This window comes from Sus scrofa, chromosome 14 (genome assembly GCF_000003025.6).
Source record: "Sus scrofa isolate TJ Tabasco breed Duroc chromosome 14, Sscrofa11.1, whole genome shotgun sequence".
NCBI lineage: Eukaryota > Metazoa > Chordata > Mammalia > Artiodactyla > Suidae > Sus > Sus scrofa.
The window spans coordinates 54,693,054-54,717,734 of NC_010456.5; the positions used below are offsets into that span (position 1 = coordinate 54,693,054).

At 47.4% G+C, this 24,681-nt stretch overlaps 1 protein-coding gene across 1 annotated transcript in view; it reads right to left on the bottom strand.

Annotated features, from left to right (window-relative positions):
- Nucleotides 1–24,681, bottom strand: part of ACTN2 (actinin alpha 2) — a 71,991-nt gene that overhangs the window by 22,327 nt on the left and 24,983 nt on the right. The window contains 10 exon segments of the mRNA NM_001243666.1: nt 563–710; nt 3,615–3,845; nt 5,442–5,534; nt 7,024–7,109; nt 11,264–11,345; nt 14,882–14,960; nt 16,494–16,581; nt 21,471–21,557; nt 22,317–22,436; nt 23,311–23,425. Coding sequence (NP_001230595.1) covers nt 563–710; nt 3,615–3,845; nt 5,442–5,534; nt 7,024–7,109; nt 11,264–11,345; nt 14,882–14,960; nt 16,494–16,581; nt 21,471–21,557; nt 22,317–22,436; nt 23,311–23,425 — 1,129 coding nt within the window.

Genomic DNA, 24,681 nt, shown 5'->3' on the forward strand with positions numbered 1-24,681 from the left:
ATCACAGCTGAGGCCTAGCACACAGCACAGCAGTTCGGGATCCAAGCTGCGTTTGGGACCTATGCCACAAGGCTGCAGCAACACTGGATCCTTAACTCACTGAGCGAGGCCAGGGATCAAACCTGCATCCTCACAGACACTATGTCGAGTTCTTAACCCACTGAGCCACAACAGGCACCCAAGCAGATTTTCTAAGTGGGAAATGATGTTGCAATAAAGAGTCTATTGGCAGCTGTTGGTGTCTGGATCAGGGCTGTCTGACCCACAGTTGGGAAGTAAACAGATGCTTACTGTGGAATCAGAAGAAAGTGAGGGAGTCAGGAGGAGGCCAGGCCTTAGACAGCAAGGGAGGGAAGAAGACACTCCCAGGGCTGCTTTGTAAAACACTGTCCTCACACCCACCCCTGAAGACTCAAGGTACCGGGACAGCAGAGCCCAGAGAGCCAGGGACAGCTGCCTGCAGGGTCACGGGCACCAGGGACAGTGTCACTACATTGGTGGCCTGTTTGTGGTGCAGCTCTGGTTTCCCAGGAGCCCCACCATGCCCTGCACATGGACTCACCGTATGCCCAGGTCTCGTGTGTAGACGCCTTCTGCCTAAACTTTTCCGCCAGGTGCTCCACGCGCTCCAGCCTCCGAATCTCATTGAGCAGCCACTCCTCGTAGCCCTTCTCCGCCTGCTCCAGCCGCTGCCAGGCGCCCGCAATGTCCTGGGAGGTTGGGGACAAGCACAGGCACATCCCTTATGCCTTGGCCTCCTGGGCTTCCCCACAAATCACCTCCAGGAGGACTGATGGCATTTTCCTTTGTGTTTTCTTGTCCTTCCCTCGCCCCCTGCTCCCTCCACCCTCCAAATAACCATTCGAATGTTTTGGCTTCTGAAAGTCTTCATTCTTACTGGGCCCTTGGAAAACTAACATCACCATTCTCATCGGTCAACAGATAACCCGAAGCTTCCCCACATGGGGGCAAAGGCTAATGGGGCTTTGATTTTCTGGCCATGACAAGATGAAGCCTCAAAGTAACTCAGTTCAGAACGACTCTTATTGAGCAACTGGGCTCAACCAGCAAGCTGGCTGCTGGCAGTTGTTTTCCAGGCATCACGCATGTGCCAGGCACCTTTGGTATAAGGTGAACAACACATGGAAAGTTCCCGTGCCCCTATGAAGCTTTCATAGTTGTTGGGGAGAAAGACCATAAATAAAAAATTAAATGAGTGTAATTACTATTTCTGACAGTTACACACTGTAAAGGAAAAAATGACTCACAACTGGGTGACCCGGACAGCCCAGTGGGGGTGGTCCTATTAAGCGGGTTACTGACAGAGACACCTTGGAGGAGGTGGCATTTGAGCCCAGACCTCGGGGATGCAGAGAACCAGGTGCATGATGAACAACACTGAACAACCTAGATGCTAAAGGCCTGAGGAGGGAGTGGGCCACAGCAGATGGTGTGGCCCACAAAGGGGTGAGGGGCAGGGCAGCCAGGATGCAGTCCACAAGGTGAGATAGGGTCAGAACATGTCAGATCCTGGATTGTGAGTCTGGATCTTATTCTAAATACTTTCAGAAGTCACTGGAGGGTTCTGAGAAGGCAAGAAGCATGGTCTGATTTAAAGGGCTTTTTTTTCTTTTCTTTTTAAGCCACACCTGTGCATATGAAAGTTCCTGGTGTAGGAATCAAATTGTAGCTGCAGCTGCTGGCCTATGCCACAGCCATGGCAACGCAGGATCTGAGCCACATCTGCCATCTATGCCCTGGCTTGCGGCAACACGGGATCCTTAACCCACGAGTGAAGCCAGGGATGGAACCTGCATTCTCATCCATAGACACTCTGTAGGGTTTTTAATACACTGAACCACAATGGGAACTTCTGACTTACATTTTAAAAAATATGACTGCAGCAGCTCAGGTCACTCTGGAGGCACGGGTTCAATCCCTGGCCCAGGACCTTCCACATGCTGTGGGTGTGGCCAAAAAAAAGATGATAGCAGCTGCGCTGTAGAGAATGCATTTTAGGGGGAAAGAATAAGAAGAGCAAACAAGAGGGTTACCGCAGGGCCTAAGGGGAGAGGGGGTGGCTTAGCACAGGCGACAGCAGGGGAGATGGAGAGAAGGGCTCAGATTTAAGATACAGTCTGGACACAGGGCCAATGGCACTGGATGCAAGAAAGTGACAGCAAGGGGGAATAAGCAGTGACACCTGGGCTTGGGGCTTTAGTAAGGAGGGGGTGGTGATGCTATTTACCAAGAATGAAAGAGCTGCAGGAGGACGAGATGTGTGAGGTGTGAACTGCTTTTGGACACCCAGGGAATGTCTGAACCTGGAACTCAAGAGGAGGAGCTGAAGATATAAAACCTGGGAGGTGCTGACACTATGGTGGGCAATCAGAGCCACGGGCCTAAATGAGATTGAGATTGCCTGCAGATGTCGAGACAGGAAAGGGTCTGTGTTCTCGACCCAGGAACCATGCGTCCTCAGCCTGGGGAAGAGGCAAAGTTTTGAGCAGTGACTGGAAGGGTTTGTTGGTCAGGCAGGAGGAGCTCTGCTCAATTCAAAGTGGAAGGAGTTTCCAGGCAGGGGCAATGGCTGCAGTTCAGAGAATACAGGCTGTCAGCTGCTGACTCTGACAACAGTCTTGGCAGAGGCAGGGATGGAAGCCAGATTACTGCCAGTTGGAGAGGAAAAGAAGTAAAAGAAGCAAAAACCGGTACCATAAAGGACTCTTTCTAGATATTTGGCAGCAGAGAGAAGCTGAGAAATAGGACGGTCGCTCAAGGTGATGTGATGTCTCAAGGTTTCATTCTTTCTTTTTAGGGCCACACCTGTGGCACATGGAAGTTCCCAGGCTAGGGGGCGAATGGGAGCTGTAGCTGCTGGCCTCTGCCACAGCCTCGGCAATGCAGGATCTGGGCTGCAGCTGCAACTTACACTGCATCTCACGGCAACGCCAGATCTTTAACCCAGTGAGCAAGGCCAGGGATCAAACCTGCATCCTCATGGATACTAGTTGGGTTTGTTACCACTGAGCCCCAATAGAAACTTAGGGTTTTCATTTTTGTTGGCAGGTTCTAGGAAACTTCCCATGTGGCTGCAAAAGATTCAGTGGCAGGAGAAACCTATGGTGCAGAGAGAGGTAAATGTAGGCCTGTGCCCTTGGAGAAGGTGAAATGGGGAAAGGAGGTCTCTTTCTTTCTCTCTCCCTCTCCACACACCCGCCCCCTGCCCAAGAGCCTGCCCGTGCTTGTGCTCTTTCCACACCTATCTTCTCTCTCTTCTCTCTTTAAATAAACACTAATTTGCCTCACTGAAAAGAAAAAAAAAATGGGGAAGGGGAAACAAGAGGACCCAGAGGGTGCTCTAGATGGTGGTCTGCCTGGAGGAGGAGGCCGGGTGGTGAGGCAGGAGGAGAGGAAGGGGCCATTCATGGCATTGCTCAGAGGCCACGGCAACAGCACTGAGGAATCAGTACTGTGTGATAACAGGAGGAAAATATGCAGAACCAAGCAGTCCCAGGGCCACAACGGTAGTCCATACCCCCTTCTCCAGTGGCCCAACAGATGGGGGGGCTTGATGGAAGAAAGATCCAGGGACCAGGAGGCGAGCCACTTACCGACACCATCTTGCCCTCGGAGGGCATGAAGGCCGGCCGGTTGCTGATCCGCAGCTTGGTCTGCAAGGTGTTGAAGTTGATCTCCAGTTGGCACTTCTCCTGCACCTTGGGGGGCTTGTGCTTCCGGCGGTAATCTCGGAAGTCCTCCAGCTTCTTCTGCATGGCCTGCATGGTCTTCTCGGGGGTCCGGTTCTCCAGCCAGGGGATGGTGCGGCGAATCCATTCCAAAAGCTGCTCCCAAAACACACACACACACACGCACAAAACAAAGCAAAATCTGCTGAAAACAGCAAAATGCCCCCAGTTAAAAGAAAGAAAAAAAATAAAAAGGACAGAGATCCCTAACAACTGGGAAACGCCTGACTGAATGTTCCCAAGATTACAGAAGCATGACTACACCTGATGGAAAGGAGTGGGCAGACGCCTCCATGCACTGCAGCACTAGCAGGAATGTCTGTGTCCCCCACCCTTGCCCCCATGACACCACACACAGGTCAAAAACTTAGAGTCAGCACGAGTCATGTTTTACAAACAATGGGAGTTTACAGGGAACTGGGGGACCGGACATTAGCAGACAGATGCTGGATGGAGCTTTCAAATGGAAAAAAGAAAAGAAAAGAAAAAAGCTCCTAAGGTAGGAACACGGTGGAATAAAATCAGGAAAGAAGGGGGTTTAACTTAAAATGTAATTCTAGTTTAAATAAGCTCAAGTCTAATGACTCTACTTACTAGACAAACGTCTTGTAAATCTGGGACGGCCTCAAGGCCGAAGTGTGTTTAATTTAGTAGCTAGTGTGCAACGAAATCCTCAAGATGAAAGTGAAAGTGGCCATCAATCCTCAGAAGGAAGTGCACCCCCTTCTTCTGAGTTACTACAAAGGCCCCGCAGCATCACAGGGTTTGAGGAGGATACACAAAGGACCAAGACAAGGAAGACTTATAAGGACTGAAGCATCTGCCCTTCCGTTCTGATTATACTTCAGCGCTGAAGTGGATCCCTGGCATGAAACAACGCTGCCAAATGGCATTTTCCCATGGTAGCAGAAAATACAAACAGTAGCCTCAGCCTGGACTATCACACTCCACTCCTGGGGAACATGGATTCCAAGGGCCCTGTTACTTTTTCTGGTACAGACCAAATATCAGCTACATTAAGTCAGAGCAAACATGATTTGGTCTCTGATACCATCACTGTGATGGAGGTCAATGCAGACAGGATGAGGCTGTGGACCGCACGCAGGTCCAGCTTAACATTTATGCTATGATAAGAACAGAAAGAAGGGCAACGTGGCAAGTGCTATTCTAACCGAGAATCTGGCTGCAGAGCTGGAGAAAGGCGTCCTGGAAACTCATGCTCAAATATCTTGGCCAGAGGGCTGGCTCCCTCCAAGCTAGATATTTAAATACACCCTACATTCCTGAGATGCTGGATGACCGTGTGGAGCTGGGATCCTGAATATAGAGCACAGCTTCTGTGATGTCGACAGCCCATGAAGCAGGAAAAAAAAAAACAAAAAAAAACAAAGAACGCGGTGTCATCTAGGGGGGCCCCCGACCCCGGAGGTGCAAGGCTGAGGGTGGCTTCACATTCTACTTCTGGAAAGGTGCCATGGACCTCTGTGCCTGGCCATGGTTGGAAAGACGGCCAGCAAAACCTTTGTGCCATTAATTAGGTTGCTGCAAGACTAGCAACCTCCGTGTGTTTTCCTACTTTTGTTCTGAGATGAAAAACGCCAAGCGGAAAGAAACACCGACAATCCGTGTTCACCCCTGTGCCTCACCCTCAGGGTGGGAATGGGCAGGACTGCAGGGACCCGTTTCCTTTACCTCACTCGCTAGCCTCTCATATTCTTCCATCAGCCTCTCATTCTCTTGATTCACAGCAAGAACCTTACATATTCTGTTAGCTGCTGTCTCGGCCTGTAAAACACAATAGGTCAATGGGACGGCTCTGTGACAGGGACGTGCAGACACACGGGGCAGGGGGCCCAGGGTGGCGAGGGAGGTGGCGGGCTGTAATGGGGTGCAGGCTCTGGGTGGGGCGGGATGAGACGGAGGGCATGGCTGTTCACACAGAAGTCATTTCATGCCTTTGGTACAGTTTTCACACAGACTCACACGGCAGGCTGAATCTACTGTGGGGAATAACGGGGAGATACCATTAGTCGAAAACACAAGCTTTGTGAGACGTCAAGCAAGTAGGAACAGAAATCAATGGGTCGAGAAAACAAGTCTGTGGTCCCTGGACCTCCACCTGAGCCCTCTCCTGGCCTCATGACTATAGGCGGGAACTCTCTGAATCCCAGCAGCCTTAGGAAATCAAAGCAAAAAGGACCGGATCCTAAACATTTTATCTGTCACGGCCCTGACTTTACTGAAGGCCTCTCCTCCTGAAATGAACACGCAGAACACGCCACATGGGATCCTGCCCAGAGTGGCACCTCCTCTGAGACTGTTTAACCCACACAGGTAGCTGTGGGCTATCAATAATGCCCTATCTTTGCTTGGTTGGGGGGAGGCTTGGGGCAGGAGGGACCAAGTGCCTTAAACCATGACCACAGACAAGTCATAAAGAGCAACCTGGGAGTTCGGACTCGGTGCTGTTACCGCTGTGGCCCATGTTCAGTTCCCTAGTCTAAGAACTGAGATAAAGTGCAACTTGCCTGTCTGGCATCCAGGCCTGCAGCCTGGCCCCAAGCCTTGCCTCCAAGATCCTAATAGGGGCTGATTTCCAGGCAGCACCATTTTCTGGGGATGGTCTTAAGAAGATCACAGAAATACTGCATACTTTGGTCTATCCCAGTCTATCAGACTCTTCGAGCACAGACTCGGAAAGGGGTGAAAGCCAGGAACAGGTGAACATGGAGAAGGCAGAGGGACACCCACTCTCGGTGTCCCTCAGACTGTCTGTCTTAAGGAATGTGTTGGGTTTTTTGGTTGTTTTTTTTGTTTGTTTGTTTTTTGAGGTTTTAACACCATTACCCTTTTACTACTTCAGCTAAAGTAAGATTAATCTTGCAAGAAACGGGAAAGGGGCCCTGGAAAGGCATTCACATCTCCTTGTCACATTCCCCTCTTTACTGCTCAATGAGGGAAGCTTGTGTTCATGGCCCTTGTGTTTGCCTATAAAGCACCGAGATTTCCCATAACTGACTGAGGAAATAAGAGCAACATCTTAGAAGGAGAGAGAGGTAGGAACACTCCGGGAATTGTCCAAAGGTAAAGCTGCTGAAAGAAAAAAGCACTCACGGTTTGGAACTCGCCCTATTAGGTCATTACGGAACTCTGAGTGGCAAGCTAAGATGTAAGGTGTGCATGCACGCACGCTCGCACACATACACACACACACACACAGAGCCCATGCAGAAGAGCAGCCAGGCAACTGGACTAATGGACGAGGGTGCTGTACCTGCTCCGCTCCCGCGAAAGCATGGTAGAAGCAGGAAACGTACGTCATGATAGCTCTTTCATCAGGTTTGGGGGTGTTCACAATATCTGAGGGAGGGAAAAATAACACAGAGAACAGACGCACGCACAGACAGAGAGCAGAAACCATGGTGAACAAAGGGAAGAACGAGCTGGTTTCCATTCATCGACTCGACATGTTCCCTGGGGGCCCATGATCCTGACCCTCAGGAAGGCTGCACAGAACCCACGAGTTCACAGCCGAGACTGGAAATCTCTCTACCAGCATGTTTTTCTCATGTAACCAAACCGAGAGCCTCCCTCCGCCACCCCTGGATGGGTTTTTAAAGGGCAGGTGAGGCATTCCTATGGGGACCTGAGTGCTGCCCATCAGCGTTGGTGATCACACCCTAAAAGGGCTCAGGAGGCCCCACCTCCCGTCTTCTTCACCTTCTTCAGGTCACCTGCCACTTTGGTCATGAGCCCCGCCTGTCCCTTTGCAGGACGAGGGCACGCATGCAGGGCTCTCCTGCCCCCTTGCTGCTGCCACTCCCCCCTCCCTTTCCCTCAAGACCCCTGGCTTTCTACTCTGTGCACCACCTGGGCTTGTGCAGGGGATGAAGTCCACTGGAGACAGCAGGTCTCTTAATCCTTCTATACATACTTACCTTGCCATTTCCAGAAATCACCCAGAGCAATAAAACATCCAAAGAGAAGAGTCTCCTTGCACTTACTGCTGTGACTCTTGCCACCAGTGACCTGAGCTGCCGAGATAACCCCAGGAAGAGAGAAAGCAGAGCCATGGGGACACCCCTTTCCTCCGCACCTTGGCCACACCAGTTTGGGCTGCGTTCCTTTTTAACCTTAGTTCAGTCACTGGACAGAAGGCAGTTGAAAAGGCGCCCTGTAATTCCCTAAGGTGAAACCTAGTCATCCGGTTTTCTGGGGCTATTAACAGAAAGGATGGGGAACAGCATGGAATCTTCTGGAACACACACACAAACGGCATACTACTGCATGGACAGAAAGAAAGTTTCAAAGAAAACTAGAAAGACTGAAAAAGACAAACGACCGCCTCCTCAGAACCAGATGTGTCTCCTTACTCAGAGGAGAGGGGGAAGAAAGAGAAAAACAATTGAAAAAAAAAAATCGAGACACAGAAGGTGGAGGGTGAGTGGTGAGTCATGTTTTACATCCTCACCTTCTGGGCACCAGCAAAAGCATGATAGTAACAGGAAACGTAAGTCATTATGGCTCTCTCATCGGGTCTGGCAGTGTACACTAAATCTGTGTGGAAAAAAGAAGGTTAACTGCTCAGACATCCGAAGAGCAGCAGGCTTCCACTAAGGGCTGCCTCAGAGAGACCAAGATGTCGAACTTCCCCTCAGCCCCACACCCTTGTGTTGTTCCAACTTTGCCTCCAATCAAAGAAGTCACGCCTGCAAAGTCACTCCTCTGTGTGCACTTCTGAGAACCGCCCGGTCAGCCTGGAAGAGCCCCAAACCAGCAATCGGGTCACGTGTGTGGCAAAGCTGGACCCCCAGAACTCCCAGACTGCACATGACTACATGGTCCCAGACTCTCTCTGGACACAGGGAGGGCCCAGGGGTCAACAGAGGCTCCTTCTGCAAGTCCACTCAAAACACAGGCACCCGCAAACCCACACCGGTGCTCACCTCAAGAAAGGATTGTGGAGGAAAAGAGAGGAACAACTTTCATACCGATTTAAAGCAGAGAAGGCAGTTAAGGTGAGAAGGCGTTTCGCCTGTTTTGACTACAAGTTCATGGAGGAGTAGCCCAACTGGCCACTGGAAAAATCCCTCCCGAGGATGCAGAGATCACCACAAATGATGGAAAGTAAGATCAACAGCAGACGGGGGAAAGCAAGGAGTTTGCCAAAGGGGCTAGTGAGCAGAGAGGAGGAGCCCAGTGGAAGACACTACAGCAAAAGGCCAGCAGAAGGAACACGCTAATGGGAAGCTGTGGGAAGGTACGGGTACAGGTGGCACATCTGGATCCAGGTGGCAGAGATGCAAAGGATAATTAACCCATGGGGGCAAACTTGTTGGGTAGTTGGTTAAAGCCGGTGTGCCCTACACCCGAGTCAGTCCAGTTCATAATGCCTCACCAGACGCCTCTTACAGAAATTACTCTAAAGAAAATAATGTGGTATGTAGGCATTTTCCTGAACTAGTCAAAAGGAAAGAAAAAGAATGGTGAAGGAGACCGGGATGTGTCACAGGAGAGCAGGAAATGAACAGGGTGCTAAGGCCGCCTGTCCACTCAGAGGAGAAGCAGAATGGACACACGCCCAGACCAGGGCTCGAGTCTAAAGGAAGCCCAGAAAAGTCCAAGGTCATCAGCCTGTTGGAGCCACAGAGACGGTGGTCCGCAGCTCACCCTCAACTGTCGGGAGTCAAGGAGGCGTTAACGAACGGGAAGATGAATTTACTAAAAGCTGCCTGTTCTCTCCCCCTTCAGTATCCTGGCTGTTAATTTGAGTGGTCAACTCTGGGTAGTTATTTATCATTTGGAGAGGTCAAAGGACAGAGCACACATGCACATAAACGGACCTTAGTGACAACAGATGGACAAGAAGGAACAGGGACTTTTTCTACGTTGCGACTTCACGGTTTCCTTGCCTTTCTCCCTCCAAAGAGTTTTGGAAAAACTGGAAGGAGAGTCTCAAGAGCACATTCAAGTGTTCACACCCAGGAGGACAGCCAAAAATGGCTCAACTGGCTAATTCAAATTAGAACTTGCACTGAAAGATCACTGCGATGGGTTGCGTTGTGTCCCCAAAAGTGATAGTGGAGTCCTACCTCCTGGTACCTGGAAAGGCGAGCTTATCTGCAAGAAGGTCAAGTTCAGATGAGGTGAGCCCTTAATCCACTATGACCCGTGTCCTTTAAGAAGAGGGAAAAAGACACAGAGACCAACACAGAGGGAAGACGGCCAGGTAAAGATAGCTTTGGGGACTTGAGGGATGCCACCCCAGGCCAAAGAACACCTGTGGCTCCTAGAAGCTGGAGGCAGCAAGGAGAGGTCCTGCCCCACAGACTCCAGAGAGAGCACGGCTCTGCCAGCCCCCAGAGTTCAGAGTCCTCATTTCTGCAGCTCTAAGAGGATACATTTCTGTCACTTCACGCCTCTTACTCTGTGGTCATTTGTTAAGGCAGCTGTGATGCAGGCGGCAAATATAAGGAGGAAGAAAAGCCTGACACCTGACTAGAATCGAGTTCTTCCTTTTTCCCCAGCCATGCTACTCTGCAGAAGCACTGACCCATTCAAGAGTAATAAGACTAACGAGCACTATGGTACAAGTTCCTGGAGGGCAGGGTCCGGCCCCACACACCTCATCATCTCCTACAGCACACAGCACAGGGTCTTGTTCACAGCGCTGTCTGGTGAGGGAGAAGTGACTCACACACAAGTGAATTGGAGGAATGCAAAATCCTGAGAGGTTCTTTCCTATCGAACCAAATTAAATTGAACTTGAGCTTATTAAAAATGAAATGTGAACATTTGAGAGGCACATTCTAGATGCCGATTCTATAACTTCCAGTTGGGAGGATGGATTTTTTTTTCTCCTTGTGGAGTCTTAGGCACCACATAAGATTGGTTTAATTTCTCTCTAGGTGGGAAAAAGAAAAAAGACGAGAAAAAAAAGGAAAGAGAAAAAGAAAAAGAAAAAAGCCCTTGGAGTTCACATTGTGGCTCATTGGGTTAAGAACCCAACACAGTGTCCATGAGGTTGCAGGTTCAATCCATGGCCTCCCTCAGTGGATTAATGATCCGGTGTTGCTGCCAAGCTTTGGTGTAGGCCACAGATGTGGCTCAGGATTGGCGTTGCTATGGCTGTGGTGCAGGCCCTGGCTGCACCTCCAAATTGACCCCTAGCCTGGGAAGTTCCATATGCTGCAGGTGGACTAGTTAAAAAAAAAAAAAAAAAAAAAAAAAAAAAAAGGTTTTCATTGAAAATCACAAACCAAAGCATTCCAACTCTTTGCCAAATCCTTTCACTATAGTTTTGCTGGCCTTGGTTTGAACAGGATTCTAAAAAGTAATTCTGAACAAGCTACACATGAAATTCTCTAACATTCATGAGGCCAATGACAGACTCCTCTTAGGAATTCTAAGTGCTTCAGATGTAACTTGGCTATAAAGTTTACAAATCCCCACATGTGGCTATAACACCAGTAGCCCACAGATTTTTTTCTGTAACTCGGTAATTTTCATCTCACCTTCAGCATCCAACATTTTGGGAATATCCAGGTGCTTCTCTGCAATTTCCATGGCCAGGTTGATATTACCTATTGGGTCATCCTGCATTAAAAATAGCAAAACCAGTTTTTTAAAATAGTTCTGAATAGGACTTAACAAATTTTTTTTATTTACCTTATTTTGGGGAGAAACTTTTCTCATTCACACAAAACCATAACGGTTTAGAGTTTTCTTCTTATCTTTCCCCAAACATTTAGAGAAACATCAGAAATGACAGGAAAAGCACCAAATTCATGCACACTCCAATTCATAAAATGTGAGCAAGAGGTTTGAGAGAACAGACACCATGGACAGGAGGAAAGTTGTCAGATATTTTCTCATGGAGAGGAAAGAACAGCCGGGATACCTCAGAGCTTATTTGGAACTCTTCATGACAAAATTTAAATGATTCCAAAAGGAAGCATGAAACATACATTTTCCCAGATCTGGAAGGTGATCACAGGGAATATTTAGCACAACACCCTTGTTTTAAATATAAGAAAGCATGCTGTTTTTAGCATGTTTAGGTGAAACTTTTAGATCCCCAAAAAAGTGTTACAAGATGGCTACACAGAGCAAAAGTTAGGTTTCTAGGATGTTACAGACTAGAAGAAATGACAGAAGCTTAACATTGTAAATGAAAATTGGGAAGAAATTTTTGTTCATATGATTGCGTTTATCTTCCACAATAAAATTGGTTAAATATATATGCAACATAACCAAATAAATTTAACCAGTGGTATATAACTGAAATACTGAAAAACTAAACGATGTCTTTAACATTTTTTTCCTTCCATCCACTAAAGAGACTTAAGTATTGTGCATCTGAAATAGGATGGGTGTATGTAAGGTAGAAAAATCAAAATGAAAAGTAGTGTTAGTCTGAAGATCACCAGAGTGAATTTTAATATCAAAGCCACTTAAACATTTCAGAAACTGCTTTGCAATGAACACAAGTATTTTAATACAGTGAAACATTAAACACATGCAGGCTTCAAAAATATTCGGTGCTCAATGAAGAAACCAAAGCAAGCCTCCTGGCCTCTCAGAGCACATAGTCATTTCAGGCAAAACATTTTTCCAACTCCGTGTTCTTTTAACAAAGCATATCATCACTGCATTAAAAGCAGCCATATCCCAAAGCGAGTCTTACCGGCATATTTTACACAAATGTTTACAAAGCCCGATAGCTGAGCAAAGGTTTCTTTCTTTTTCTTCTTAATATGAAAGAAAAATTTCAGCATGAAAACAAGAGTAATGATTCTGAGACTCTGGGAAAGCTACCTCATTTAGACTGTAAGGTAAAGAGATAAAATGCGGCAACTAAGTATTTTCGGTTTTTGTTTTCTGTTTTTTATGGCCATACCTGCAACATATGGAAGTTCTCAGGCTAGGGGTCGAATCAGAGCTACAGCTGCCAGTCTACACCACAGCCACAGCAACACTGGATCCTTAGCCCACTGAGCCAGACCAGGGATTGAACCTGCATCCTCATGGATACTAGTCGGATTCATTTCTGCTACGCCACAACGGGAACTCCTGCAACTAAGTATTTTCCTGGCTCAGCTACTGGGCAGATTGCAGAATTCACTTTCTTCATCTGTATAACTGGGAAAATAACAGTACCTACTTTCTAGATGCTTTATATTATACAGTTTACTGTGCATTATAAACATGTGGTGACTGTGCATGTATAATATACATACATTAGATATTAACAACTTATTAATATTAATATACATCTATGTATATAAAACATTAATATATGTAATATCCATGTTTATGCAATACCTAATAAATATATATAACATATATACTTATTTATTAACAGTGCCTAATCTAAAGCTATAGAAGTATTAACCGCTATCTTTAATTTTTATCATTTCTTCACCCATCATAGGTGGCCAATCACCAAAGGTCTACTGACTTTTTGTAATAACAGCTGACCATTATAACCTCTAACTTTTTTTTTTTTTTTTGTCTTTTGTCTTTTTTGTTGCTGTTGTTGTTGCTATTTCTTGGGCCGCTCCCGCGGCATATGGAGGTTCCCAGGCTAGGGGTCGAATCGGAGCTGTAGCCACCGGCCTACGCCAGAGCCACAGCAACGCGGGATCCGAGCCGCGTCTGCAACCTACACCACAGCTCACGGCAACGCCGGATCCTTAACCCACTGAGCAAGGGCAGGGATCGAACCCGCAACCTCATGGTTCCTAGTCGGATTCGTTAACCACTGCGCCACGACGGGAACTCCAGCTGACCATTATAAACAGCTAATGAAATCAGGTCTACCTAGTACAATCTCCTCATTCTGCAAATGAGATAAAGGGCAATTGAAAAAAATTTCCACTATCTCTATGTCTGAAACATTTCAAAATAACTCAGGGATAAGCTCTCTGCTTGGGGAAGTTGAGCAACGCTGGCATCCCTATTCTCTCAGGCAACCTACTCCTCTTTATGCTCTGAGAACATTTTTCATGTGTTGCCCTGTAGTCATAGAGACAGGCCTCGGAAGGGGGGTGAGCACGTGACAACTGCAGAGGTGGCCAAAGCCAGGACATTTCCAGCCACCCCCAGTGCCACACGGTGAGGGCAGCATGCAGCAGGACTGACTCCATACCAAACACAGCGACACAAGGTGCATGGCCAGCAAAGCACACCAGCAACCAGAGGACGTGCGCCCAACCCCTACTGGCAAGAATGGCCACGGGGCAGGCAGTGCTTTCCGCTTTATGTCTGTACTCAGTATTATTTCTAGGGCAGGTGGACTGTCCAACACAAAATTTAGAAGGGGCAAGGATTTCTTTTTTCCATCAACGATTACATGTGTTGACTGCTCTTCTTTCTGGCCACACCCATGGCATGTGGAAGTTCCCAGGGCCAGGGATGGCACCCATGCCACAGCAGTGACCTGAGTCACAGCAGTGACAACACCAGATCCTTAATCCACTATGCCATCAGGGAACTCTTCAACTGCTTTTAAAGATAGAAGTTGAAGACTCTTTAAAACTTAAGCATAATAAAGCTTAAGCCTAAAGGGAGAAGGAAATTTTCCTAAGTTAGAAAAAACGAAGTTTCCTAAATTGAATATTCTGAAAAGAGGAAAAAAAAATCCCCCAAACTTCTTTTCTGAGGGTGTAACTAATGTATCAATAGCAAGATAGTTAGGAAGCAAATGTCCCTTGGGTTAACTCAACTCTGAGTAAATACGTCAGCAACTAAATCCTTCAGAAGTAGTAAGGTTTGGGGTATTTGAACTTTTTGTGTCCCCCTCCAAACCAGATACTTCACTTTTCATATTTACAACCTGGGAATGTAAAAAAGCTCTAAAGAAACCTATATAAAGCTTTTGAGGTCAATCAAGCCAAATCAACATATCTTCCTTTGGGTCACAAACTGACTTAGCTTTGAGCCTCATCCTGCCCTCATTGTAACAGGTGGGTGTTCCCCAGCCTCCTCCCTGTCTCCCTGATGCCAGGCCAGCTTCCAGGGGGGCAGACTGGTGGCAGCCTGGGTGTTGGTGTGAGCTCAGGGCCCATGCGCTGACTTTCAGGACGACATGCTTGGGGGGCGGGAGGCACGCATGCCACGCCGGCAGTGACCTTGTTGAGCTTTGAGTAGTCAATGAGGTCGGGCCGGTGTCTGTGGATGAGCGCACAGAGTCCAAGGCCATCTTTCCAGCTGAACCGGGTCCCAGGCAGAAGAACAGGAACATGGGTTAAATGAGAGGAGGAAACGGCAGCAAGGGACTGCCCTTGGTCAGACAGTGAGTGGATGGCCTGACATCTGAACTCCCTGCCTCAGGTCCATCCCTCCCCACCCCACCCAGTGCCACTGAGGCCCCTTCCCCAACACTCATCTACCTCGCAGGGTCCACCAGGGGCCGCTGCCCCCTTCCTAGCCTCCTTTCCATCTGGAGCTTTGGGCCCAGCCTTGCCTGGGATGCCTGCTGCATCCTGACCCATCAGCTCTGTGCTGGGAGGACCCAGGTGATCTCAGGAGGGAGCCCCCCCACCCCCACCACTGCCCCTCCTCCCTCAGGCCCTGCAGGCCCAGCTTCCCCGTCCCTCTCCTCCAAATCTGCGATCTGGATGTCATCCCACAGTCTGCCTGACAGACAGGAGGACGTCTACCCTGAAATGCCCATTTTCCTCCAAGGGTCCACCCCCAAGTACACTTAAAAAGCCACTCTTGGCTCCCAACTCATCTGACTTTCTTCTTAATATTCTTTGTGGGTTGTTGTGGTTGTTTTAAGAGGCAAAGACATACAGCACCTGAGGGACTCTGCAGGGAGACCTGGCTTTCCCATCTGCTTCAGAGACATCAGCATTGACCGTACCCAGCACCCCCCCCCGCCCCCTCCACCACCACCCCCACCCCACCCAGGGGCCAATGCCCCCAGTGATGAGCAGCAGGTTAGGAACAAGGAGTGGGGGTTCTGTGCCTCAGAGGCTGGAGGAAGAAGGAAACCCCAGGGGCTACATGGCTAATGTGTTCGGACCCATCTTGGGCCAGAGGAAGCAAAGCAAGAAGGTGAGTGGGAGGCAAGCCTGGGCTCCTGAGGTCCACCTGGATGAGTTTCCTTCATCCAGTTCCCTATAGTTTTTTTTTTTTTTTCTTTTCTTTTTAGGGCTGCACCTGCAGCATTTGGAAGTTCCCAGGCCAGAGGTCAAATCAGAGCTGCAGCTGCTGGCCTACACCACAGCCACAGCCAGATCCAAGCCGCACCTGCAACCTACACCACAGCTGATGGCAATGCCAGATCCCTAACCCACCGAGTGAGGCCAGGGATCAAACCCACAGCCTCACGGACACTATGAGAACTCCAGTTCTTAACCCACTGAGCCACAATGGGAACTCCCTGTATAATTTTTCAAACATGATTTTCCCTCCTTCTCTCCAATCACAGTGTAAGAAGATGACTGATGAGCACCTTTCAGGCACTACAGGGCAGGGGGCGTGGGGGCATCAAGGTGGAGCTCCAACATGGGAACATGCAGACCCTGCCTGTCACTGAGAGGCCATCCCTGAGTGACACTCACTTACAACCAGTGCCAACCTCCCAAACTTTAATCCAACCTTCTCCTGGAGGAGACGCTAGCATCATTCTGGGGCCTTAGCTCTGCTTCGCACAGGCAGGAGGAGGACACCTGTTCTCTCCCCGGACCCAGATTCTGGAGGGAGGGGAAGGACCCCAGGGCCCTGGCTGCTCACCTGGTGTGGAAGTTCTGAATGTTCACATTTCTATAAGGAGCCGTTTTCCTTTGACACCAAAGCAGCAGACCTTCTTTGGCAGAGGTTTCTGTAATGACAGCCCAGAATGAGGGTCCACGGGGGAGTCCTTAGCACGTCGTCACTTACCCAACCTCGAGTCATCTGCTCAACAGACCTCCTGGGGGGCCAACCCCTCTTCTTGAGACCTCGCAAGTCTCTGCCCCCAGGGACTGACCTCTGGTGCCACTTGAAGGGACTTTAAAAAGGCCCATGCGGGAGCAACGGCAAGTTATGACATAATGACTAGAAAACCAGATTTCAGGGTTACTGGCAACTTACCTTTCTGGTGAAAAAATTTTTAAACGTGTATAATTTATGACTTCGTTAATCCATGATTCATCATCTCATTCATAATTCGTATTCTTGGGTTAAATAGAATTTCCTTCCCCAAAGCTTGTGCTGGCAAATTCCAAGTTTGGTCCCTGGGGTTCTAACCAAGTTAACAAAACCAACTCCTGCCCCCACCCCCTGTCAGAGCCAGGAAGACATGCTTCTCAGATGTCCCGCTGCTGGGAGCACGGGACAGAACTGAGTTCCCAGCTGCCACACTCTGAATCCGCCCTTGCAGACCCCAGAAGCCACACTTCTTCAGGGCAACTCCAGCCGCAGCCTGAGTGAGATGGGCCCCAGGGCTGGGCCAGCCCTGCCCCTCGTGGGACCTCTTCAAAGAGCAGTGGGGTGGGGGTGGGAGGGACGCCTCATCAGCCTGCCTGCATGGCAGAAGAGATTCCTCTTCCCCAAGCCCCTCCCTCCCCTTCTCCAGCTCGGGGGTCAGCCGGACACTGTGGCCAGCTCCTGGCCTTCTGCTCCCGAGCCTTTTCCCCAACAAACCTCCTGAATTTTTGCTCTGGACTGAATGTTTGTGGCCCCCTCAAATTCATGGGTTGAAACCCTAACTCCCTATATGATAGTATTTGGAGATGGAGCTTTGGGGAGGTAACTAGGGTTAAATGAGGTCATGAGCGTGGGGCCCTCGTGATGGGATTTGTGCCCTTATGACGAGATACAGCAGACACTGCTTGCCCAGTCTCTCCTTTCTCCCTATCTGTCTCTCTCTCCCCTCCACTACCCTTCTCTGCCCTCTAAGGACAAAGACCAAAGGTGGCCATCTACAAGCTGAGAGCCCTCACCAGACACTAACTACATTGGCATCCTGATCTTGGACTTCCAGTCTCCAGAACTGTGAGAAGATACATTTCTATTGTTGAAGCCCCCCAGTTTATGGTATTGTGAATGGTGACCTGAGCTGACTGGGACAACTTCTAACACCACCTTGGCACTTGCTTCTTAGGGGATCCAAAGTTTCAAACACCCTAACATTTCTTCAAAGTCACTTACATAACCTGGGATTCTGATTGATAGCCCCTAGAGTTCCTGTTGTGGTTCAGTGGACATGAATTTGACTAGCATCCATGAGGATGCAGGTTTGATCTCTGGCCTCACTCAGAGGGTTAAGGATCCAGCATTGCTGTGAGCTGTGGTGTAGGTTGAAGAGGCGGCCCAGATCCTGAAAAGGCAGATCCTGTGGTGTAGGCCGGCAGCTGTAGCTCCAATTGGGCCCCTAGCCTGGGAACCTCCATATGCTGCATGTGCAGCCCTAAAAATACAAAAAAAAAAAAAAAAAAACCAAAAAAAACAAAATTAGAAAGCCCCTGTAAACATGTGGACTCCTAACCAAAATAGGGCCATGGCCTTCCATCTCAGTAAGAAATTAAAGTGGGTTTTTTCAAGTCAAAATAAGTGTCCTGTAATTGTTTATCTAAATTGGTCCATTTCTTTGACCCATAAGCCAGATGAAATAAACACAATCCCCACATTCCGTATGTGATGAGAATAATTTAAATGATTCCTGATCATGTCTCTTACCTAGCACATTCCTATTAAGGAAAAAGACGGTAAGTTCTAAGATGTCACTAAAATATTAACTAGTATAGATATTGCAATATGCAACTCCATACCTACCTGTTCTAGCTTTACACAGAACTGCCTGCCTTTGGAGTTCTGGCCAATGTAATGTACATCACGGGGAAATAACCCAAACTTTACAAAGTTTAAAGGAAATTTAATTTAGAAAAGTAAACAGAGGTAAAGTAGATCAATACATTCTTATAACTGCCACTCAAGTTTCCATTTATGTCATTAAGTTTCACTTAATTTCTGTCTGAATGTTTCTGCACACAGACTATGAATGTCGAACAAAGTCTTTCCCTTACTGAATTGGCTACTCTTTAACAAAGCTGATTCTCCCACCCCAAGTCCATTTTGAGGCATTTGGGGAAAGGTTAACAAGCTTGTGCCAATTAGCTACACAAGTGCGGTACACCCAACCCCTGACGATTCGGGGTTAAATCTGAAAAGTCCACACACAAAGCCCAGATGGTGGGTATAAAAAGTACATTATAAACAGATAGCATCAGAGTTCCCGTCGCGGCTCAGTGGTTAACGAATCCAACTAGGAACCATGAGGTTGCAGGTTCGATCCCTGGCCTCGCTCAGTGGGTTAAGGATCTGGTGTTGCTGTGGCTCTGGGGTAGGTCAGCAGCTACAGCTCTGATTCGACCCCTAGCCTGGGAACCTCCATATGCCTCTGGAAGTGGCCTTAGAAAAGGCAAAAAGACAAAAAAATTAAAAAAAAAAAAAGATAGCATCATCCGTTATTCCGCCATGAAAAACCATAGGACACACGGAGAAAGCCCAGCTCCTCAGGCATCTCTGCACTGCTCTCATGAATAGAGATGTCAACCTCTCATTTTCCTTCTTCTTTTTCTTTTTTTTTTTTATTCTTCTGAAAGTTCCCAGGACAGGGATCAAACCCATGCCACAGCCATGACCAGAGCTAGAGCAGTAACAACACTGGGTCCTTAACCTGCTGTGCCACAAGGGAACTCCTCAGGCATCTTCTTAGAAGAGGCTCATCATGCTCTTAAAGGAGACTGAACTCCTCAAATAATTCAGTTTAATAACAATGTATTTTCTCCATAATTATACATCATTTAAAAATTAAGACAAATTTCCTGTGGATTTATAGAAATTAAGTGATATCATAAAGAAATGATTCCATGGAAGTGAAACAAAAATATAAGTTAGCAATCTAACCTCATCTACTGCGTAGAACCCAGAGATTTAAACATATTGCCAATAGAATCACAGTTTTAGGGTTTTTTGTTTTGTTTTTTGTTTTTTGGCTTTTTAGGGCCACACCTGTGGCATAGGAAGTTCCCAGGCTAGGGGTCAAATCAGAGCTATAGCTGCCAGCCATAGAAAGGCCAGATCTGAGCCACATCCATGACTTGGATCGCAGCTCATGGCAATGTTGGATTCTTAACCCACTGAAAGAGGCCAGGGATCGAACCCACGACCTCATAGATACTAGTCGCATTCTTAGCCTGCTGAGCCACAATGGGAACTCTGAAATCACACTTTTAAATGTTTAATTTCTCAGTCTTTTGAAAAGCAGGTTAGTGTATCTTTCTATCATGATGTTTTATAAAGTACTACAATTCGTTTATCTTACCTGGGGCCATTAATATTAATTGGGTAGAATCTCTAATGGATAATACTGTTACTTTTTTTTTTTGCTTTTTAGGGCCACACCCACTGCATATGGAAGTTCCCGGGCTAGGGGGTCAAATCAGAGCTACAGCTGCCAGCCTATACCACAGCCACAGCAGTGCAGGATCCAAGTGATTTTAGTCACTAATCAACAGCATCAAAATCTCCTGTCTGTACTGAATGACATGAGGCCTACTTCTTAAAGACTTTCTGACCCACTTAGATTATTCCCTTCTAGCACCAAAGCCCCACTTATATAAAATCACTTCTAGAGACCACTGACCGAGGGTACCCATCCTGGGCAGAAGTGTCAACCACATTTCCAGCACGTACCATTCAGGTGCCTGGTTACCTCTCAGGTGACCAAGTTAGAGGAAGCTGACCAGTTGGACAAGTCAGACGGCCCCTGAATCTGTTCTACGCCTATACAATTTATTATTGAGTACTAAATAGGCAAAGTTTTATTTTTTTAATTTTAAGAGTGTCAATTTGACACTTTTTTTAGGGGGGAGGGGTCTTTTTGTCTCTTTAGGGCCACACTCGCAGCATACGGAGGTTCCCAGGCTAGGGGTGGAATCAGAGCTGTAGCCACTGGCCTACACCACAGCCATAGCAATGGCAGATCCGAGCTGCGTCTGTGACCTACACCACAGCTCACAGCAACACTGGATCCTTAACCAACTGAGCGAGGCCAGGAATCAAACCCACGTCCTCATGGATGCTAGTTGGGTTAATTAACCACTGAGCCAAGACAGGAACTCCAATTTGACACTTTTCGACAGTGCTGAATTCATAAAAAATTTTCTGGAGTGCGGTGGACATAAAGGACTAAAGATTTTCATCTTCAGCGGCAGTGCCAAGGATTAGAATTATATTACAGTGATGGAACAGTTGCTGGGCCAAAAGATAGGATGACAACAGAGATTTTGTTTAAAAAAAGAGAGAGAGAGGGAGGGAGGGAAAGAAGAGATGGTGGAGGGAGAAGAAAAAGAACTAACACATGAACAAACATAGGCTTCGATTGATTACTTTTTGCACTTTGAGAAAAAAAAAAAGACTTTTAAGCTGTGAAGTCTAAAGAACTATTATAGTATAAGAAGCAATAAAGAAGCTCAAAAAATGCTCATTTTAAAAAGGGACTTCTGTTCTGAACATGTGCTCATCTTTTCCAAAATGATTCCACCCCCAAGAATGAAACAGAATTGCTGGGGTCCTTTTTCACACAAATAGAAAACTCGTGAAAACCCAACTCACATACCTTTCAATCATGTAAATGTTCAATTTGACAAAACCCTTTATCAGCTCAATTTACTCAAATTACTCTCTGGATCTTAACGCAATCAGGTTTTTAACCACATCTTTTACCTTCGACTGAAATGTCCTGAATAGCAAAGCGCAGGATAATGGTCCAGATCATGCCCAGCGTCATTTTCACGTTGCCATCAACAATCTCTTTAGGTAAAAAACAATAACAATAACAAATGAGGGTAAAGATAACACACTCAGTATAAACTTTTCCTGGAAGTTGCAAGTTCGCCACAAGTTCTGACTTCAGAGCTTCGGAAAAATAAATACACATATGGAAAGACCAGTTTCTGTTTTATTAAAGTGTTGTGGTGGGTCTAGTTATATCTGCAGTATTCATAACCAAACGTCTCCAGTGTAAATGAATTCTGAGTTGATAACAGCACAAATCTGGCATATGCAAAGTTACTGAAAACAACCCAGGGCATCCAAGGTTTAAAGACCAGATGAGCTAAGGTTCTAAAAAATCAGACACAGAGAACAAATGAGGGAGTGCGGGCTGTCTTTACCCCGAACCTTCTTCCTGGGCACCTCAGGTGGCAGTTCTCAGGCTCAGGTGGACAAAGGAGAGGCAGGGTAGTGTCAGCTCCTGCCTGATTCCCAGGCCTCCCAACCTCACACACAGCACGGGAGACCCCTCCAGGCAGTGACTTCCTACTGAGAGTCACTGGGACTTGCAAGTTCTTTCTCGCTCGGATAATAGGTTTCAAGGACACCACATCCTATTTGCCTCGGATCTTTACAAAGGCTCCTAGAAACGTGGCTCCTGTTCTTGGTACCCAGAGCCTGGTAGAAAGGCTGACACAGGAGATTGGGGGTGGGGGTAGGGAAGGAAGCATCCAGCTGCCAGCCCCCTGGCCCACGGAGAGGTGGGGACATTCCCTTCCCCCCTCCTGCCTCCTTTACCTTCAGCCCCGATGGACACCAGTTTCACGCCTTTGCTGGCTATGTAGTCCAAGGCTTTGTTGACGTTAGCGATTTTATGGAATCGCATTTTCCCTCGGTCGGGTTTGGGCAACCTTTCCCCTGTCGGATAAAGAGAGAACCATGCAGACACAGAGAAAGCGGTCCCTTGGATGCAGAGTCAAGATGCCAAAACTCAGAGTCTATGCTCTCCTTCACCGGAAATTGCTATCTGACTGTCCCTTATATGCCCTCTCTGTAAATCAAAGCATTTTCAAGATCAAAGGGACCAGAGGTGCTTTTCAGATCTGCCCAGAGAGTCTGATTTGACCTATAAGCCAAAGTACAAACCAGTAAGAGAGGAAGCTGGCTGGTGCCTGTGCAGCACTCAGAGCTGTAGTCTGGCTGTGACAGGGAGTCAAGTTCAAATCACAGAAGGGGCTGTCAGGGCTCGTCTCAGACACCGAATCAGGATGGTACTGGATCAGGGCAGGCCTGCATCATCCTTCCCATTCACACCTCATCAAGGCTGACCCATTCTCTGGCCCAAATTCCAAACCAGCCAGCTGAAATTCAGGGCCAAGTATAACCCCTCAGGGACTTGAACTCCTGTGTTCAAAGCTAAGCCAACAGGGACACTGACTCCTGGAGTGAAAGATAATTTCTGGAATACACACTAGCTGGACCCAGTGGAAAGGGCATCATGGTGGGTGGTCACAGAAATGTCATTTGCTCTTCTCTTAGTCTGTTTTGAGGTGGGCGGCAGAAACATCATTTTAATAAATCAGTTCGAAACAGAATTCACCACTTTTTTATAACAGAAAAAATCACTCCAGGCAGATTGTTCTTTGGAAAGGTTTTTCTTTGCCAATAAGGCCATGTTCTTGCCCAGCAAGGTTCAAAGGGAGCTGCTGCTTCTTTTTTTAAACAGATGTGTATCTACTGCTCATGCATAGAAGGATGCATAAGGTTGGTACAACACCTACACAAGACTCACCTGAGATGACTTCCAAAAGCAGCATGAGCTTAAGGCCATTTCGGAAGTCTTCCTCGATGTTCTCGATCTGAGTGCCAGCTTTCCTGAGGTGGGAGTTACACCAGGCGGTGAAGGTCTGCAACAAGAAGCCAACACTGCTGAGCGTGGCCCCACCAGCCCACGGGCCCCTCCACACGCACCACGCCCAACATCTTACACGTTCTGGGGAGGCTGGGAGGCGGCGGCTTCTCGGACCTCCTGGAGAAAGCAATGGAACTGGGTGCAAAGAGTGACTGGGGGCCCAAAGGTAAGGCTGCAGTAAAATTTTCTCTTTATTTATTTTTGCCTGGGCCTCTGGCATGTGGAAGCTCTCAGGGCAGGAATCAACCCTACACCGCAGCAGTGACAAATGCTTGATCCTTAACTGGCTGAGCCACTGGAGAACTCCCAATTTTTCCTCTTTGGACACCAAAAAATCATTTGAAAAGGCACCATGTTTGGGATTAACGTATATACCCTACTATATATATATAATAGATTACCAACAAGGATCTACTGTACAGCACTGGGAACTGTGCTCAATATTTTTCAATAACCTATAAGGGAGAAGAATCTGAAAAAAAATGGGTGTGTGTGTGTGTGTGTGTGTGTGTGTGTGTATAAAACTGAATCACTTTGCTGTAGATCTGAAACTAACACAACATTATAAATCAACTATACTTCAATAAAAATTTTAAAAATAAAGGTGTTATAATTACACCTAGCTAGGCCTTTGCCTTCTGAGGACCTCTTACTTGTAGGAAAGACAAAATTCTGATGTGCTTATTCCCTGCCCACAACAAAAATCAGCTTGCCTGCAGAATGGATGAATAAATAATGCTTAAAGAATGTTCAAGATTTCATCCTTTAGAACAGAGGGTGGGCGGCATTGTCTAGTAGAAAGGGGAAGTGGGGGGGGCAGAACCACTAATTATCTCAACTTGTTTATCCTGGGTGAACAATAGTTTGAAGCTAGTAACTAAATCAATTCAACAAATTTGCAGTATAGTCACTCATTAAATAATAACAACAACAGTAATAGTAGTAATGACCTTCCACAGGCATATTCCAGGCCCTGGGCTAGACCCTGGATTTCAATGACAATTAGACACAGGCCCGCCCTGGAAGGGCTCACCGTCTATCATGTTTACAAATTACCAGGGCAATACTAAGCAGAAAACTGAACTATATACTAAGTTGCATCCAAAGTCATTTATTTTTCAAGCTTCTTTTAGCTTGGCTTCCACTCGTGCTCTATTTCCTGCCAAAACCAGATTAGATATGCTCCTGGCAGCTGCTGGCTAAGAATGCACACTGTCCCCTTGTCTCACAACAACTGCTGGGCTCAACAAC